General features: G+C 41.8%; 1 protein-coding gene across 4 annotated transcripts; it reads left to right on the top strand.

Moving 5' to 3' along the window:
- Window positions 1-1,130: 1,130 nt before the first annotated feature.
- Window positions 1,131-16,144, top strand: GTSE1 (G2 and S-phase expressed 1). 4 transcript variants are annotated; one of them, XM_048502070.1, is made up of 12 exons: window positions 1,131-1,175; window positions 3,404-3,492; window positions 4,828-4,885; window positions 4,965-5,577; window positions 6,368-6,523; window positions 7,961-8,102; window positions 9,409-9,741; window positions 11,563-11,635; window positions 12,489-12,737; window positions 13,760-13,946; window positions 14,510-14,638; window positions 15,732-16,144. In XM_048502070.1, exons 2-12 carry the CDS (start codon window positions 3,417-3,419, stop codon window positions 15,813-15,815), a joined length of 2,100 nt encoding a protein of 699 aa, XP_048358027.1. In that variant the 5' UTR covers window positions 1,131-1,175; window positions 3,404-3,416; the 3' UTR covers window positions 15,816-16,144. The 4 variants fall into 4 exon arrangements, with proteins under 4 accessions (XP_048358027.1, XP_048358028.1, XP_048358025.1 ...); XM_048502071.1 differs by lacking the exon at window positions 1,131-1,175 and adding an exon at window positions 1,250-1,420 and having other exon boundaries at window positions 4,965-5,391; XM_048502068.1 differs by lacking the exon at window positions 1,131-1,175 and adding an exon at window positions 1,250-1,420.
- The last annotated feature ends 3,482 nt before the right edge of the window (window positions 16,145-19,626 follow it).

Genomic DNA, 19,626 nt, shown 5'->3' with positions numbered 1-19,626 from the left:
AAACAGGTCCTTCTCTGTTGGGTGGTACGTTGATGCTAGAAAATGCCAGAGAAGAAGGTTCTTATGTCTCAAGAGTTGGTGATGTTTCCATCCTAAGTGGCACCATCTGGCATTTTACACAGATGTTAAACAACTCCTTTGTATTAAGTTGTTTTGTTTGGTGCAGATAAATAAGCAAATTACAACACGCCAAATACTGACACTGTTTAAAACAAACATGTAGCGCAGCCCAGAAAACCCACAACAAGAAGTAGCATAGCATTGGAAGCTTTTATAAGTGCGAGGGATTGTTAAAGATACCTTTTCAAAGCACTACTATTGTAGGCTTTTTCCTTCTATTTTTTAACCTACGTTTAATGACAATATTTCCAGTGATCTCAGAATCCTGCCTATACTGCATTTATCTTCTTCCCAGTGTAAGAAGTTATTTGTTTCATGCACAGTCCATCTTTCTTATGAGTCTTGACAGATTACAGAACTGGAAAACAATGCATTTAAGGCCAGTGTAACATGTATAACAATTGGTGCTTTAAAACAAAATTAGAGAATTAGAGAACTCTGAACAAAAAAGAGTAGAATAATCCCATAAAAATATTTTTACTGAATATTTCCCCTTTTGGCTGTCATTCTAATCCTCTTTATAAAAGTGATTATTTTTACAGCAAATGGCTTTTCACTTTATCCAGGGAGAACACTAGCTAATGTCTTGGGTGGTCCCACAGTACTGGATGATATACTGTTGATTAAGAACCAGTCTAGAGCTTGAGATAAATAAAATCGTGGATAAATTGTTAGTCAACATGCAGTTCACTCTGTGAACTTAGGCTAGCAGTCAGGACCTCTGATTTATTTAAATCAACCTCACAGAGTTGTTGGGAGGGGCGAATGAGTCAAATGGCTAGAGGACAAGATCCTCCCTTGAGATTTCTCTATAGGCCACTACACAACTCCCTCTGTCCTCGGTTTTCCTACAGCGATTGAGACGCGAGACTGTCTCTCTGCACACTGAATAGTAAAAAAAGGGCTGGAAACTACATATCCCACAATGCATTGCGATCCAGATTCCGCGTTGGAAGGGTAGTTTTTTTTAAAGCTCTCCTCCCACTTCAACAGGGTTGGTTTCAGGTCGCGAGCGTTGTTTAAATCCGCCAATAAGAAGGTTCTACATAAGGCAGGTAGGCGGGGCTGCGATTTCAAACTCGGCATCGCCGGGTGTTATTGAAAGCTCTACAGTATTTTCAGGGTTACTTTTGGGGGTGGGGGATCGGTAGACACAGCGCTGGTAAAAGGGGGGCGGGCGGTGCTGCGTAGTTTACCAGGAGCGGCACTTAGGCTTGGAGGGGAGGGGCTGGAACACGTCCTGGAACACGTGGCGAGTTTTTTGCACGTCCGAACGGCCGGTCCAGAGGACTCCATACAGGTACTCTCCATACAGGTACTTCCTGGTTGAGCGGCTTGAGTCAGTGTGTTCAGTGATTTAGACATGTTACATGCCATCTGCCCGGAACTTGCTCTAGGCAGCTCACAACACAAACATTCCTCCCAAGTGAAAGTAACTGAGGTGGCAATGGGGCAGGGGTGAGTGTGTGTGTGTTGAGGAATCTCTAATTTTGTTCGATCTGTATCCCGATCTGGAAGAAGTTCTGCTTAATTCTAGATACGTAGGACTAGGTTGTGGCAGGCTGAAATTTCACCCAGGAAAGACAAGGAAGCTCTTATAAAGAATCTTGGTCACTGGTACCATTTGAACCCTTTCGGAAAGCACATTGCTTTATTGGAGCTGGAGTAGTTTTAGTAAATTACTTCCTTTTAATCTCTGCCTACTGAGAACTAGTAGCGGCTCAGCTGAGCCAGATCCTTGTTTTCTCAAGTCCATGTAATGCTCCAAAGTAGGAAAACCACTTATTTTTATGGGGAAGAGAAAGATAGAGCAGTATTTTAGAAGAAAATTATTTCTTATTATTAACTTTAACTCCCTGAGAATCAAGGTGGATTGCAAACTATGATAAAAATGGTTCAATCTAACACAAAAGGCCTCTGGTGAGAAGAACAATGCAAAGTCTGAACTTTCTTTGAAATGTGAAGGTGCTTGTTTGTACGTGGATTCTGCAGATTACCCGTTTTTCCTGAAAAATTAGACAGGTTTTATATTAATTTTTGCTCCAAAAGATGCGTTAGGGCTTATTTTCAGGGGATGTCTTATTTTTCCCCATGATTTTGCACCCTGCATGTGACTGGATCAGCTGTGCTGGGGAATCTAGGGCTTATTTTTGGAGGAGGGCTTATATTTCAAGCATCCTCCAAAAATCCTGAAAAATCATTCTAGGGCTTATTTTTGGGGAACCAGGGTATTGACTATTTCATGCCTTCCCATTTCAGTGACTGTCAAGGAGTGTGACTTCCTATACCCTGTTCAGGATGACAAGAGATTTGTTAATTCATCTTCCATTTCCTGGACCATCTTTGTTCCAGAATTCTCTGCTTGGGCCTACATAATTCTTCATAGTCTAGGAAATGGCAGATGAATTCACAAATCTCCTGTCATCTTTATTCTGAACAGGGTGTAGTAAGGACCTGAAAGTTGAGGGTGGATGATGTGGAGCTTGAAAAGAAGATTTCTCCAGTTTTCTGTAGTTTTTCTGTAGATGATCCAAGCAGAAATTCTATTATGGTTTTGAGACTGTGGTTCCAACTTCTCATAACTTGCACTGATAGATCCACAAATGGAGCCAGTGTGGTGTAGTAAAGGGTCAGACTAGGATGTGGGAGACCCAGGTTTGAATTCCTATTCTACTGTGGAAGTTTGCTAGGTGATCTTGTGCCAGACATAGTCTTAGCCTAAATATTCCATTTTGCAAGCTGCCTTGGATGGTTTCCCTTGAAAAGCAGTGTAAACATTCTCTTAATAAATAACCTACTTGACAGGGTTGTTGGGTTGGTAAAATAAAAAAATGAGAATACTGTAAGCCATTTGGGGTCTCCATTAGGGAGAACAGTGCATTAGAATTGTGAAATACCATGCCGCAGAATTACAGTAAATCAAAGCTTATGTGATCTGTTTCTTTGCCAGAGAGAGGGTCAGCAGCACTGTGCTCTTTCATCATTACTATAAATAAACTGCTTCAATTCAGGTTATATTTGCTGCAAGGAGAAATTATTATGATGCCATGTGGAACAGTTGTGTGATTCTTGCCATGCTGCCTGGTTGCACTGAGCTTCAAATGCACCATCACTTTTTAAGGTCTGCAGTAAATCTTGTTAGGAACGAAAAGATTCCTTTATATGATGGGCTGCCCATTAAAGCCTTATAACAGCAGCTTTTTGGAACCAGTAATATAATTTGGTGCTTGCTTTGATTTTTAATGAATTGGATTGATGTGTGGTGTGGAAACTCTCTTTGTAGTTACCGGTATATCATGGAAGAAGGAAAACTGGTTGTTGATTCAGAATGTAAAATGAAAGACAGCAAACCAGATGAGTGCATCAATAATGGTAGGTGGTAAAATACCGAAGTACAATACTGTCATTCAAATTACTTCATAGTGATTGAAATAGGGTCAGCTTGATGTTGTTTGGATTCACTCTGCTAATCAGTAGAAAAGCTTCATTGCATGAGAAACTGTGGCAAGCTAGTTTTTAGGAACCAGTTTTGAGCTCAGATGGGGGACAACTTATTTCTTCCTGCCTTTATCAACCTTTTCTATTTCTGACCCATAATGTATTTATGTAATCCTATAAAATGGATTGGGCAAATAAGCTGAATCACATACTTCAGGCTACTGACCATATGTCTCTTCTGTTTTCCTTAATCTTAGCTTGATCAGAACATAACAGGTGCCCTGTTGGTTCAGATGTATGATTCATGTAGTCCGTCATTCTTTTCCACACAGTGGCCAACCAGCTCCCAACAAATAAGGCATACAGGTCAAGATTTTTTCTTAATATTGCCTCCAAGCATTAGTTTTCAGAAGTTGACTGCCTCTGGACATGGTGGTTCCCTTTTTTGAATATTTCTCATCCCCTTTCAAAACTTTTAATTTTACTAAATTTACTATCCCACTGTTTCCCAGACAATGGCTGGTCTCAGAGTGGCTAGTGTACATAATTTAGTAACATATAGACAGTTCCATATACATTTCAACAGATCCAGTAAACAATAACAATAATTAAAATTCATATATCTAATGATAGTGGCAACAAACTTAAAACATCAATAGGCTCCAATAAGGGCCCTAATATAGCTAAAACAACATCTCTCACCCCATTATAATTTAGATTTACTACAGTAGGGGGTGTGGAGAAGGAGGGGGGACAAAACAGGAGACCATCAAATTGGAAGAGAGAGCAGCTTCTTCAACCAAAGGTGCACCTTTAACCTCACATCACCAAATAGTACTTTTAGGGTGGTATTTAGTTTTTCCTATGCAACGATAGCTGAATTTGAACCACTCCAGGAAGTATTCCCCCCTCTGACGTTAATGGTGGGTACTGAACTGATCCTTGTGATTGTCAATAGCAATAATTTGGATTAAATTAAATATAGAATTACCACCAAGACCCTGATTTACTGATTCTTTGGACCTGCTGCCTTTGTGCTTCTTGCACTGACTTGTCCACATGAATTTGGTGGATAGATGTCTGATACTGTTGACTTTGACAGAGCAAATTACCTGCTTTGAGAATGAGAACAAGATGAAGGGGCTAATTCTGTATTCTATTTTGCAGTTGGAAGATCAGTAGAAGGTGAAGGTTTAGTGCGACTGAAAGTAATATGATAGTATTTGAACTGGAGAAAATGTCATAAATGATGTACTGTTGTAATTTCAGACTTTCCTCAGCTCTCTGATGAAAAATTTGATTTTGACCTTTCGCTGTCTCCTTCAAGGTAAACAAAGAATGCGCTGTATTTTTGGTACTTAGAGAGTAGGCTTTGTCAGGCATTTGATGGATGTTGTCTATTTCAGTGAAAATGAGGATGAAGTATTTGTCGGACCTATGAGCCATAAAGAGAAATGCATTGCAGTGGCTGTTGAAGCCTGTGTTGGGGCCGGAGGGAGCATCCCACCATCGTCTGCAGTTAACCTGAAGTGGAGCCCACTTGCTGGGGAGAAGTTTGCAGAGATTGTTAAAGAAGCTCATCTGGTAGCTCTTCAGCTCCAAAGCGGTAGCAAAACAAAAAAAAAGCATGCTAACCAGGTGGCAGATCAGAGACCCGAGTCTGTGGAAAAATTTGTGCAAGAATCAAAATCCAAACTGAAAACCTTTGAGACAAGCATTAAGACAGAGAGAACCCCCAGGGCTGTGAAAAGAGAGACCTACTGTGTTTGGGAAAGTCCGATATCTCAGCTCCCACATTCCTTTCAGAAGCATTCAAGGCAACCGGTAGAAGAGGTGGGCAACTTGCATTCTCCACTAATGCCTCAGAAAGTATCCAGTCCTAGAACAGACAAATTGCCCAAATCATTCATCACACAAGTAGCACAAGGTTGTGCAGACAAAGATGTTAAAAAATCAAGCACGCTGCAGACTCTAAAAACTTCATATGTGCTTGGAAACAACTCTTTAGTGTTGGAACAGGTAGAGATTTTTTCCTGTCTTGTATTTTTTAACTCTGCTCTTCTGTCCTGGGCCATGTACATTATTCTACCCTCCTCTATTTTGTCTTCACAGCAGCTCATGGAGCCTGTTAATTTGTTATGTCATGATAATTGGTTTTGGATCTTCTGAAATGAAATATCTGCTTTATTTTGAGCAGATAGGAACTGTGGCAGAAATTCTCCCCTGCTCTTTCAGTGTTCTTCCCAGTAATTCCTTGTCAGAATTGTTTTTTAATGTAAGGACAGACTGCATGTTTTATTTTGCAAATATAGGCATACCAGGAATAGGAGAAGAATTGTATGCCTTCCACAGAAAAGTAAAGTCTGGAAGGAAGCAAGAATTTAACTGATTGGTATGTGACAAGTCTACAGGGGCTGGCCAGCCAAAATTACCATCACATAATGTTTCCATCTGGTCTCTCAGTTCAGATTCCTGGAGATATGTTCCAATGGCTGACCAGCAGTTCCATGAGGCAGTTACTTACACAAAAACTTACTGTCACCTCAAATTATTTTCTTTGGGATGGTGTGGATGATTGGATGATTTTGCCTACATGTTAGTTATGAGGTGCGCATACCAGCTAGTTCTGATACTGAATATCTGCTTTGTCACATTTTTCTGGACTTCCAGGCGGTGATAATTTCATCCTTCCTTAGAGTTATTTGAAATAGCCTAAGAGTAGATAATAGGAATAGTTGAGTTAATATAACAATAAACAAACATACAGTCTTCCAGGTTGTGGCCTCTAATTGATTTTTCAATCTTGCAGCCAGAACGAAAGAGCACGTACAGTCCTTCCAGCAGGAGGCACTTGAAAAGCTTGGGGTCACTTGAAGATCTTCTCTCTAGCAAATCGAGTATTGTCCCAGATGCCAAAGTCTGTCCCTTGGTACAAGACAAGAGAAGGCTTCCTACTCCTGGCAAGGTAACTGGTTGTACTTAATGAAGGCATTACTTAATTTAGTTTAATCTAGCTCTACAGTTGACCAGTAGTGACATCTGCCATTTTAACTCCCCTTACTGTTTTATATGTGAGATATTAGAGCCTGGTACAGCCCCCCTTGACCGGCACAGCGAGTGAGAGCAAGCGTGGTGACATTGGCCCCACCTCCTGCCTCCATAATTACCAGATCATCTGCAAAGTGAGACCATGTGGAAGAAGTGGCTGCATGAACTCCCCCCCCCCCCCCAAGATCAACAGTTCTGCTTTTAGAAGTGGGGGTGCCTATGGCCAGTTCCTCCACACAGTCTTACTCAACCAGTGACCATGCAATTGAAGAGGCAAGAAACAGGGCCAACATAATCATGCCTGGTTTCCCTCCTTGTGTGGTGATCAGTATGCTTTGTGTGTGTGTTTGTTCTGGGATTTGGTCAGTGGCTCTTGGGGAAGGTTAAATCCATGTAAGAGAATGCAGTGAGCAAAGAACCTTTCTGTAGAATAATGGATTTATTTATTGAACAATATAGTTAAAAGAGATGTCAGGAACATACATACATTGTTCAGTTGGACCATGGAGGCGCCCAGAGGGATGCCCACAATTTGTACTAAAATTGGCCATTATTTCCAGCATCTTGGGCCTGGGTATTTGGCGTTGGAAGAGAGCGGGCTAGCCATAATTGGGACCTTCTGGAAAAAACTGGGTCTCAGTTCTGTGGATTTGGGGCAGACAAGTAGAACGTGTTCTAAGGTCTCATTGAGCGTTGGGCAACACGTACAAGCATGCATCTGATGTAGAGCTGACAAATCTCTCTGGTGGGAGGTATTAGTTCTTGCCCTGGTAATCACCCATCTTAGCTTGGGATCAAGCAATACATATAAAAAGCCAGCTATTGTACCTTTCTTGGGTATGATGCCAAAGTAGAGAGGGGAGCAAAGAGTCCTTGCTTTACCAATTGGATTATTCATTGAATGTCCCATTCTGTTAATTATATTGACTTACTCTGTGTAATCTGCCTTGAGTAGAAGTGAAAAAGGCAGACTACAAATAAATAAATTAAAATGTAATTGAAAAAAATCTTCCCAGAATGCAATTACAAGAGCTATGCTTTCTTGCAACAGTAGTTGTATGGCTTCTTAACAGTTTGGCATCTTCATAAAATGTTGGCTGTAGTATGTTATGTTATGGAAACAGCAACTTACAGAGTATGTTTTCAATCTATAGAACTTCTGTGGAGAGCACCTGATTCTTTGGGTGGAGTTGCTGCTTCGTTCCAATAGGACAATAGTTCAGTCAAGATGCAATTCTGTGCATGCTTATTTGGGAGTAAGCACCACTGAACCTAAAAGAGCTTACTTCTGAGCAAGCATGACATGTGTGAGTCTGAAGTATGTTATACTTAAGCTCTCTTAATGTCTCCATAGCTAAGTATGAAGACCATACAACTGAAGCCATCTAATGATGTTCAAATGCGGAGGAACACTTTGTCTTCATCATCATCGTCACGTTCTAGCATGAATTCAAGCTTGAATTCAAGTCTGTCCATCTCCCCTAAAAAAGGAAAAGGTAAGCAGTACAAACTTAGTAATGGTCATGCACTAGCATTTATTTATTTACTTGATTTATATTGTGCCTTTTTCCCCAGGAGAGTCCCAAAGCACCATGAAACATTCCCCTTATTTCTTTTTTATCCTCACAACAACGCTGTGAGGTAGTTTAGATGGAGGGTTTCCACAGAGTGGGAATTCAAACCTGGATGGCCCAGATCCTAGTCCAACTTCTAACCACACTGATGAGAAGTCTAATTAGTTAGCATATAAACTGTTTTAGCGTGTTGAATGTAAGGCAGAAGGTATATGAGGGAGATCATCTTAAGCTCCTGTTCTTTAAATAGTAATGACCCAACTCAGGTATTAGGGTGTGGGGTTTTTTGCTGGATATGATAGTCACTGGGCTTATCAAGTGTTGTCCCCTCTTGTTACAGGCATTTCAGCTCCTCATTTCTAGTAAAGGTTCTTACAGTACAGTCTGATTTTAGAATTATTCTAGTCTGGGCTCATTGATTTCAATAGTTTTAAACAATGCAAATGATTGCTCATATGTGCTTATTTAACCCAATATTGGTAAGTTTAGCACAGAAGGTCAGAAAAAAATCGGTGTTTATGGGGAGACCAGATCCCAAGCTGTGTGTGAAGAGCAGAGCTGTAAGCAAAACACAGTAAGCAAAAACCATGACCACCTCCCCAAAAGCAGGCAATAATTCTGTAGGTTCTGGATAATGCAGATGACATTAAAGGAACCATGGCATTGGAGATCTTAGAATTCATATCAGAGAGTTCCTCCCATCAATTGAAAAGAACCGGAATCTATAGAAAGTGCCTGGTTTTGCCATGCTAATGCTTTTTTGTTGGTTTTTTTTTTAGTCCATTTCTTGAGCTAATAATATGCTTGTTGTGGAGAATATTGAATTTTTTTTGTTGATTGTGGATTTGAATGCTTTGGGCGGGACCATGAATCCAAAATGTTAATGTATTGACAAGCAAAAATGTTGGTGGCCAAAATACATCAAGTACATGATTCTGAAAAATTTCTTCAATGCAGCGAGTTAGATTAATCTAACATAATTTGTTATAAAGCAATGTAGTAGTAGTAACTTGCGTGTATGTTAAGCATTTCTCTTAGAATTCTTAGGCATTCTAAGGCATAAGATAAAAACTGCTGCTTCTACTCATAGTTCTTTCCTTTTTCTTTTCTACGATTGAAATCCAGATTGCCAGTTTCACAGTAGGCACCTGGTTCTTCTGTGGTGTTTTTAAAGGGCTGTGATTCTATATTAACATTGGCAGGTCAAAATTACAATTTTATCTTCTAGTTAAAACAAATATTGTTGCAAAAGCATCTACATGCGGCTCCGAGGTCTCCTCTGGTACAACCAAGGCAGCTATGGTTAGATCTATGAAGTTGTCATCTGTCCAGGCTTCCCATTCAGACTTGCCTGGGAAACAGGAGAAATCAACCTGTGCTGCAAAAGGAAGTCCTTCTGTGAATGTGGCCAAATGTAAAGCTGATTTTGAATCCAAGATTTCAGTCAGTGGGATTCAGAGAATGAGTTTGGATCCTAGACTGCACAAATCAGCACAGAAAATGCAAGAAGGCAGAGGCAGATCCTGTTCTGAAAATAAGATGGGATTCACTACAAAGGAAGGTAAGTACAATAATGTAATGTTCTCACTCTTTTCTGTCAGCCTTCTTACATGCAATCTGTGTAAAGGGACCTCTCTGTAGTATTATGCTACCTCCTTCCCTTCTTAGTAAACCCTACTTATTTTTGCTGCCACCAAAGGTTCTTGTCTTAGTATTTTTGGCTGGACCTGAAGAACAGGATGACTTAGTTATAACTGGTAGAACAACAGAACAGTCAGTGTGGATGACTCCAGGGTAAAAGGGAATCCTTACTCAAAAGAAGATACCGTATATACTCGTGTATAAGTCGACTCGCATATAAGTCGAGGCACCTAATTTTATGACAAAAAACTGGGCAAACTTATTGACTCGTGTATAAGTCGAGGGTGGGAAATGCAGCAGCTACTGGTAAATTAAAAAAAAATAGATACCAGTAAAATTACATTAATTGAGGCATCAGTAGGTTAAATGTTTTTGAATATTTATTTCAAAGAAAAACAGTAAACTAGCTCTGTAAGTGGAAAAGAGGGTCAACAAAAACAATATGGTCTCAACAATAACTTTAAAAGTACAAAAACCTTAGCTCAACCAGCAACCAAGCTAAAACACAAGAGTTAAAATCCTTCAAAACTGGATTTTTGGTCAGGGGAGGAATGTTTATGTTAGCAGTACCAACAGTTCAGAGTATCTTTAGAAGACCCTCTTGATGATACCACCCAGGTTTGGTGAAGTTTGGTTCAGGGGGTCCAAAGTTATGGACCCTCAAAATGTAGCCCCATCTACTATTAGCTCCCATTGGAAACAATGGGGATGGGGCACCCCCTTTGGGGGTCCGTAACTTTGGACCCCCTGAACCAAACTTTGCCAAACTTGGGTGGTATCATCAGGAGAGTCTCTTGAAAAATCCCTGAAATTGTGGTGCCGCTAGCCTAAAAACTGTGCCCCCTGGCGGTCGATAAAGTAAATACCCTAGCATATTTTTAAAAATACACCTGAGTTTATGTGCTGAAAAATTCGACTTATATGCAAGTATATACGGTAGTTGTTATCTTAAAAATAGAGTTTATTTAGAAGTGAAACAGTGTAATTGTTTCTGTATGGTTAATAAGCATACTGGTTTCAGATCAGATAGGTATACTGTTCTTTTTTCTCTGAAGTTCCTTAAACAGACTTAGCCACAAAGGCTTATTTTATCACTTGCCGCTAAGCCTCATAATTTCCACAAAGCTTAATTTTTATAACTTGCTACTTAGGCTCATGACTTTCTAGCATCTCACTTAATCTCTTGTCTCCACATGCTCTCCATTAACTCTCTTCATTAACTCCCTCTCAAAACAAACCAGTCAACCCTAGAGTAGAGCTACCCTCCAATCATCACACGCTTAAATCACCCATCCAGTTGTTTTTCCTTACTCTATAGATCTGCATTTTAAATCACAGCAACATACACCCTGACCTGGATAGGCCTGGCTAGCCCAATCTCAGAAGCTAAGCAGGAGTAGCTTTGGCTAATATTTGGATGGAGACCATCATGGCATAACAGGGTTGTGACTTGGAGATAGGCCATGGCAATGTATCTCTGAACCTCCCTTGCCTTGAAAACCCTACAGGGTTGCCATAAATCAATTGTGACTTGATGGCAACCCCCGTCCCCATAAAACTCCATATTAAAATGTAGAAATAAAATAAATACAAAATATTTCCATAATAAAAACATAACCTGATCGAAAAGTTTCAACTGCACCAGTGTCAATGGAATTCTGTGGGGATTTTTATACTCAGCACTTTCATGATGGATAAGGATGAAACTGAGGGTGTAAATGACCTCTGTCTTTCCTCTTAGGTATGTCTTCAGAAAATGGAGCAGTGAGAGTATTACAACCAATTGCATTCCTATCAGGTGGTAATGTTGGAAGGTAATCTCTTTTTAATTGTTTTCATCTGTGCTTCTGACTGTGCTCTTCTTTAGGGTCATTCTGCACAGGCATTAGTAATATTGTCAGAAACTAGGGGGAATGCCTTGGAGCATCATCTGGGGAACTTGCAACCCCAGGAACTGCTTGCAGTCAGGGTGGGGTGTGTGTGTGTGTCAGCAGTCTGATATGATTGCCTCTATTCCCCAGCAGATGCATATTTTAAAATTTTCTGATCTAGGTAATGACAGTGGTTTGACTCACTAGGCCTTGTTATGAGGCAGAAGTATATATTCTCAGCTGTCTTGTGCACTTACAAACTGGAAATTTGGAATGTGTGTATTTTCTGCGGAGCGTGTTGGATCTATTAACTGCTTCTCCTGTGCGATGCTGAGTGCAACTTTTACTTAAGGTTTAAGATCAGGAAACCTTTGCACCTGAGGCAGTCAGTGGACCTCTTCTCTTGGGAGGCGTCCTGGGGTGGAGCATGCTTAATTAGAAAGGGTGTCTCGCAACCAGCTTGAATTTTTGTCATCCATTTGGGATACAAATTGTACAGTTCACTTGCCAGCAGCGCTTCAGCAGAGCACAAATTGCTCAGGTGAATCTCCGGAAGGAGTTTTTAAAGCCAGCCCAGATGACTGCTGAAGTAGTGTTTTGCTGTGGCAAGAACTAACTTACCTGTGCCAGTTAGAATAGATGGTACTGAACTTAAGGCTGCCTTGCAGAAAAACTATTTGGCATCTACCTGTCAGGCTGCATTAAATTTTATTTTGAATGTGCTCTTAAAGGAATATGTAATAATTCGTTTGTGGTTTTGTTGAAGCTTCTAAGAGCTCTGCATGTGTCCTTCTAGTAAAGTTGCAAGCAGCCCACCTGTCAAACAGTTGGAAGAACAGACTGTGTTAAAATCCTGTTCTTCCATAAAGCCTATCCTGACTCCAGCCAGTATAAAGCGTTCTGGATTGCCTACACCTGTTGGCCGTCGTATGTCAGGAATTCCAGCAAGGACGCCTAAAACTGTGCCTAGATCAATAGCTTCACCCAACCTTCTACCTGTTCGCCAAGCCTCTCGTGTGCTATCCAAAAAAACATCAGAAGCGAGGTAAGTCTAGCCTTAATAAAATCCAAATAGTGCTATGCATGTATGTTGTCATAAATTCTACTTGTTGTCTTTCTCAGTTCTGCCATCTCCATCTTATTCATATGACCTGTCTTTCAGAGTCCCTAGCTAGAATCTTCTGTAATCATAGGATGCTGTGTTGGTAGGAGCCGTCTTGATCTGTTTTCGAATTGAATTGAGGTCCGAATAATCTGGGATTAGGCTGTTACGGCAGATTTCTTTAACACTTAAGAACTGAATCTGTGGCACATGAGTTCTTGTTCACTATAACAATTTGTGGCTTGGTTTGGCATAAGCTTTGAAATGGAACTTTCACCAAGCTCTTTTATCAAAGTACTTCTCACACAGTATCTAACACAATCAGCAGATGTCTTATATGCAGGGTGTTTGAATACAAATCCTAGTTCCACTGCCCTATCCAAATGACTGGACGTGGTTCCACAGCTGCACCAGCCCAAAGTACCCAGGGAGGCTTTCTGGCAGTGTGAGGAGACTAAAAACATTAAAAGCCATCCAGTTGCTGGAAAGCCCCCATTGACATTAATTGGCTTACGCCATTGAAAAGGTGGCATAAGTCCAATGCCCCTGTCGCCAGCGTAATGGGGGCAATGGCCAGGTGGAAGCCGACTAGTGTCGACCTCTCCCACAGCCATGTCCCTAGACCACCCCCATGGGGACTTTGGCATGGTGTTCAGCATCACATCACCTGGTTGTGGAGGGCTAGGCCAGCAGATCTTCCCCTCTTCTGGGGCAAGTGCTCCGGGGAGAGTGAATCTGCAGGTGTGACCCCGTGCTGCTCTTAACAGGAGATCCCTCCTCCCTTGGATGGGGCTGTAAATCTGAGTGGATATATGCACTGTCAAACCTCAATTTGCTATGCTCAGATGCTTATTTTGTTCTTGTGCACATTCTGCCTGCAAATACCTGCTATTCTTGTTCTTGCAAAGCAGTTGAGTTTACTATTTGGTATGGAACTTCATTTTAAAAATTCTTTTCCTGTGTAGTTCTAAAAGGGCAAAAGAAAGCAATGTTCAGGCAGCCCACAGCTCATCAACCTCTTCCACTGAAGGAGATGAGTTTCCTCCTCAAGCTGTGGCTGTTGCGCTTGATTTTTCACCTGAGAAGTCGCCTTCACACAAACAGGACTTAGCTGAAAATCAAAAACCAGCTGAAGAAACACAAAGGAAGGAGGTAAGCTGCAATTTTGTTGTCTTTTTTAGAAAACCAGTCTAAGTATAAAGCATCTTCTGCTTCAGAGTAGATTCAGATGGAATTTTTTAAAAAGATGCTGGCGCCCTCCAGTGTCTTTCTTTGACAAGCAGCCTTTAGTGGAGGGACATCCATGTGAAATACCTTTATTAAAATAGTTTAACCCCCACCTCTTATTTTAGGCTTGTGCTGTTCAGAAAAGTTGCCATCTACTAATTTCTAAAGAATAAATTCAGATTATAGGGTGCTGATTATAAGTAAAAGTCAATAAGCATGATGCTGTTATAAATGGCTGCCTCCTAATAGTATTGATGTGGTCATGGCATCTCGCTTGGGTACGAGGGAGAAGGTACAAGGGAGCCTCATGAAGATTAGTGAAAATCTAAATCTAGATGGCCAGATCTAGGCCAACAGGAAGGTGTATTTTTAAAGTCAAATTGTCATACTATCCTTTTGTTCATGATGATGAACCAATGATGAATTCTAATGAGGTGGCACTTAATACAGGAAGTTCAGTAAATATCTGAAATATTTATGTTTTCTAGGGTTTACTGGTAGATGTTGAGATAGACACACCACCAGCTGCCTGCCAGGAATGTGAAAATAAGCCTCTCATTGATTTCTTTAACACCCCTGAAATCATTAAAACTCTTCCACTGAAGCCAAAAGAAAAGGTGAGGTGAATCTCCATTTTAATTCTTTTAATGTACTTTATGCTGGCTTCAGGATAAATTTTAGTTAATTGCATACAATCAGACACATTTTTTAATCTCCTTATATATAGTTGAGCAGCGTGACCCTGACAATGAACTAGAAAAAGCTAAGGGCTCTGGGAGATGTAGTCGAGAGGGTGCCATTTCTTATGTGCAGAGGGGCTGATAGGATTCCAATTCCCAGACTCCTCACTCAGCTGGGGTCCAACGGCTATTGTCTGAGGCAGTAAGAGCAGGGCTGCGTGAGTGGAAAAGGCCTCAACATGCCCACCCAGGGCACTCCAGGCAAGCTACCAAGAATTGGGAGGGGGGAGAGAGCGTTGGAGTAAGAGCAGAAAGAGAATGAATTCTGGGAAATGGCAATAAGAGAATAAGAGCTGGGGTAGGTGGCCAGAAAGAAAGAATGAAAATTGGGATGGGGGGCCAGAAACATGGGGAACGGAGAGTTTGGGTAGACAGAGAGAGCTGGTGTAGCGGGGCAGAAAGTTAAAAAAGCTGGGGTAGTGGACCAGAAAGAGTGTTGGAGTAGTGGGGCAAAAAGATGAGGTGGCAGGATGAAGATGAGAGGCAAAGTTCTCCCCATCTTCACAGACATCCTGCTTGCCCCCCTTCTTTGCAAAGTTGAGATCCATCTTTGCAAATGGGGTATCTACGAAAATGGGGAGAACTGCTGCCTCTCCTTGGCAAAGTTGGGATGTTTGGGGAATGCAATTTCAGTGTTTGCACAGGGTGCCTTTTCCTGTAGATATGCCCCATCCACATCTCTGGCCTTGGGAGGATCAGTTTTATAGCGCCTGTTGTATTTTTTCACACAACAGGCTTCATTGCTAGTAGTATATGTAAAAACTGTCTAAGCACATGAATAACCTTTAGAAACTTAACCTAAACTGGGCTGACATTAGGTAGCCAAAGCAAGAAAATTTTTGAATTTTGTGTTGGGATGTGATAGTGTCTACAAAACCAAGAAGATTGCTCTAGTCAATAAATGGCATTCCAAAAAGCAAAAACAAAACACCAACTAATCAATGTTTAACATTTTTTGTCCTGCTTCCAGCTACAAGACCTGGGCTTTCCTCTTATCTACTTCAGTCCTGAAGGAAATAAAGAAAATCTGGATTCTCCTTTAATAAAGTTCTGATATCCTAGACCCAAAAATTCATCTCTAAACTTGGAAGGATTTCACATGTGTGTGTGTTTAGCTATGGAAGAATTTCATTGCGGTACTGGGTGTAATATGCTTGAAAACTCTGAGATAACTGTATGCTGCTTCCATGATGAGTAAGACTGTGACTTGTTGCTGCTAGGAAAAATAGGTTTAATTGCTAAATTTTTATCTTGAGATTTTGATTATCAGTCAGTGGCCTGTACAGTGTTTAAAATATGTTGTTGGTAGATATGTATTGTAAAACTAAGCAAAATGTTTTTGAAGTTAATTTGACACAAATAAAGAAATGAATTTTCTATCAATATTGGATTTTGTTGTACTAGAATCAATATTTAAATGTTGGTCTTGAGTTTGTATTTCAATCCTCTTGTGAATACTATTAAAGACTTGAGACTAATTTTGCGTTAGATACCCAGCTTCCAACTGCCAATAAGAACATAAGAAAGAGCCTTGCTGGATCAGACCAGAGTCCATCTAGTCCAGCACTCTGCTACTCACAGTGGCCCACCAGATGCCTTTGGGATCTCCCATGCAGGATGTGAAAGCAATGGCCTGCTGCTGCAGCTGCTGCTGCGCACCTGGTCTGCTAAGGCATTTGCAATCTCAGATCAAATTAACATGTTCTAGAGCTGTGCCATATCAGCTATTGCAATTTGCCAAAATTATGACCTACATAATGCAGACAAACTTCCGACAATGGAAAGATTTTTAGAGATTATTGCAAGTCCGAAGTTGACTGCTCCTTCTATCTGGGATGATTGTCCTCATCCACTGAGCAGTGAAGGAGATAGGGGACAGCATCCAGATCAGCTGAAGCCTGGTGATCAATGGGGTGACAGATGTCGCAGTCAGATCGCCCTCACTACTCATACCAGTTCACAATGTCAGACAAAGGAGGAATTTCTGTAGAAACACTACATCAAATGGAGGACGGGTTAAAAATAAACATGTGAACTAATTTGGAATTAATTTTGTTTCAATGAACAGTGAATTGATTTATTGGGGGGATGGGGTGCCTCCTATGATTCAAATAAACTGCAAGTGATGAGGATTAAGCTACAGACTTGGTGGTGATGTGCTGCACAACTCTACAGCAGTAGAACCGGGATATTTTCCTCCATGGTGTTGGTGTTGCACTGCAGGAGGTTGTGCTGGCGTGAAGGGAAGCATTCCCAGCTCCCTTCAGCAGCATAGTCCCCACTAAAAAGGGTGATGTGAGTCTTGGGCATCTCTGGGCTTTCTTGGGAAAGAAAGAAAGAGCAGCAATGGCGTAGTGTTTAAGAGAAGATGTACTCTAATCTGGAGGAATTGGGTTTGATTCCCTGCTCCGCCGCTTGATCTGTGAAGGCTTATCTGGGGAATTCAGATTAGCCTGTGCAGTGTTGGGTGACCTTGGGCTAGTCACAGTTCTTCTGAGCTCACTCAGCCCCACCTACCTCAAAGGGAGTTTGGTTGGGCGGGGGGATGGACGGAAAGGAAATGGTCAGCCCTTTGAGTCTCCTTGCAGGAGAGAAAGGGGGAATATAAATCCAACTCTTTTTCTCTCCTGGTGCCCTGTCTCTTTGGAGGCAGTGCTGCAGTGGTGTCCCTAGCTGCCCTTCTATTGTCCCTTCCCCACTTCGGTTTGGGCTGTGAGAGTAGTTGAGTGTTGGTTATATGCAAAAAATGGAGGAGGGAATTAACTTGTTCAAATTCCTTGTGGGAAATTCTGAAGATGTCCATGAGTGCCTCCAATACACTTATAAGTTTGCCTTTGCCTCACATTGTAGGACAAAGAGAAAGACAAGCTGGTTTGGCTGCAGTATTAATGAGTGTCAGACTCTGTCCATGGAAAACCATGTTTGAATCTGCCTCAGGAACTTGCTGAGTCATCTTGGGCTAGTCACCCAGGTCAGGATTGAAGTGCAAATAAAATGGAGAGAAGAATCGTGTGCTGTTTTGGATCCCCACTGGGGGAAAAGGGAGGGTATCAGTAAATTAAATAAATGACTATACTCTTTTCCACTGAATGATTAAAGTGCAGTCAGTTGTGGAAGAAGAGGAAAAGTATGCTTCCGCATTAGAAAACAGTCCCAAATGAATATGAGAATTATTCATTTTTAAGCACTGCCTTTTCCAAAACAATTCTGTGCAGCTTTAAACATGGCTCAGAGGGCGGGGGGAGGAATTTTTAGGCTGCCTCGCCAGTGCGGCAGCAGAGACGCTTGGAGGACAAGAAGGTAGCGCACAGGTGCCTGCAGATGGCCAAATTCACCCACAGCCAGCCCCACACTGTGGCAGAACAGGGCACGCCCAATGGTGGGATTCAGCCGGTTCGCACCACTTCGGCAGAACCGGTTGTTAAAATGGTGCTTGTAAACAACCAGTTGTTAAATTATTTGAATCCCATCACCAGAACCGGTTGTTAAATTATTTGAATCCCACCACTGGGCACACCTCATGCCCAGCCCCTAAAAGGGGAAAGAGGGATGGCAAAATGTGAAGGGTCAGAACTAGGTAGGCACTGGAACCCAAGTGGGCCTTCTACAATAAAGATCTATCAAGTGGCGGATGAACATACAATTCTATTTTTATCCTTCAGTGGAAAAGAATATCATATGTTAATAGTGACAGCCAGCATCGTGCAATGGTTAAGAGCAGTGGACTCTAGTCTGGAGCGTGGGGTTTGATTCAGATCCTCCACTGGAAGCCTGCTGGGTGACGTTGGGTCAATCACAGTTCTCTCAACCCATGCAGAGGGAGGCAATGACAATCCACCTCTGAACATCTCTTGCTTTGAAAAACGCACAGGGTCACCTTAGGTTAACTGTGACTTTATGGCAGTTAACTGTGACTTTATGATCCAGCAAGGCTCAACCTTTCTAATGCCGCGACCCTTTAATATAGTTCCTCATGTTGTGGTGACCCACAACCCTAACATTTATCCATTTTACAGATGGAGAACACTGATGCAGAGAGTCTTAGGTGACCCCTGTAAAAGGGTTGTTCAACCCCCAAAGGGGTCCTGACCCCCAGGTTGAGAACCACTGCGTTATGGCATTTCCCACCACATGTTAATAGTTTCACACTGGGGCAAGGAAACCAGGCTTTCTCTCTTAACTTTGGCTTCCTACTTGAGAACTTAACAGTTGGTGGGATGTACTGAAAGGAATGACAGGATTGGAAACAATGGAGGAGGCTGGAAGGCCCATTTGAAATACTGGGAAGCAGGAATGCCGTTTTTCTTGCAAGGGCTCCGTTGACATACATTACAGTACAAAAAGAGGTAGCAAAGAAAATGTGTAATGGATTTCAATGAAGGTCTCTGGGCTCATATAGTCTACCCTAAACTGGAATGACAGTGGAGTGATAGGCCCTGGGAACAGAATCTGTGCTCTGGCACTGCAATGACAGGTCCCACCAATCCTATTAGTACATTCTATTGGTAACACTATCCAGAGCTACTCCAGCCTCAGCCCATGGAAATCAATGGGCTGATGCTGGAGATGGTTCACAGAACGGTGTAACGCCTTGTGCAAAAGCAAGTTTGATCCGAAGCCACGGTTTCGTTTTGGGTGGGTTTGCAGGTGGAGTTTTCAAGACAAGAGACGTTCAGAAGCGTGGTTTGCACTTTCCTTGCTTGCCTCGGCGTCACGACGCTGGTAGTCCTTGGAGGTCTCCTATCCAAATACTTGGCAGGATCGACCCTGCTTGGCTTCTGGGGCGTAAATCTCAGTCCCGACCATACCATACCACTGAGTCCGTAACCTCTAGGCGAGAAAGCCTCCCCCTCCGCCACCCCGGG

The sequence above is a fragment of the Sphaerodactylus townsendi genome, linkage group LG06 (assembly GCF_021028975.2).
Source record: "Sphaerodactylus townsendi isolate TG3544 linkage group LG06, MPM_Stown_v2.3, whole genome shotgun sequence".
NCBI classification, from domain to species: Eukaryota; Metazoa; Chordata; class Lepidosauria; order Squamata; family Sphaerodactylidae; genus Sphaerodactylus; species Sphaerodactylus townsendi.
The sequence above is the reverse complement of the archived record's forward strand: the minus strand, read 5'-3'. Positions and strand labels throughout refer to the sequence as shown.

What these genes read in the sequence shown, in the direction of transcription:
- GTSE1 (XM_048502070.1), top strand. Translation starts at nt 3,417, where the DNA reads ATGGAAGAAGGAAAACTGGTTGTTGATTCAGAATGTAAAATGAAAGAC. An exon ending in CTTTCGCTGTCTCCTTCAAG is followed by an intron (nt 4,886 to 4,964) that starts GTAAACAAAGAA and finishes TGTCTATTTCAG; the next exon opens with TGAAAATGAGGATGAAGTAT. An exon ending in ACTCTTTAGTGTTGGAACAG is followed by an intron (nt 5,578 to 6,367) that starts GTAGAGATTTTT and finishes TCAATCTTGCAG; the next exon opens with CCAGAACGAAAGAGCACGTA.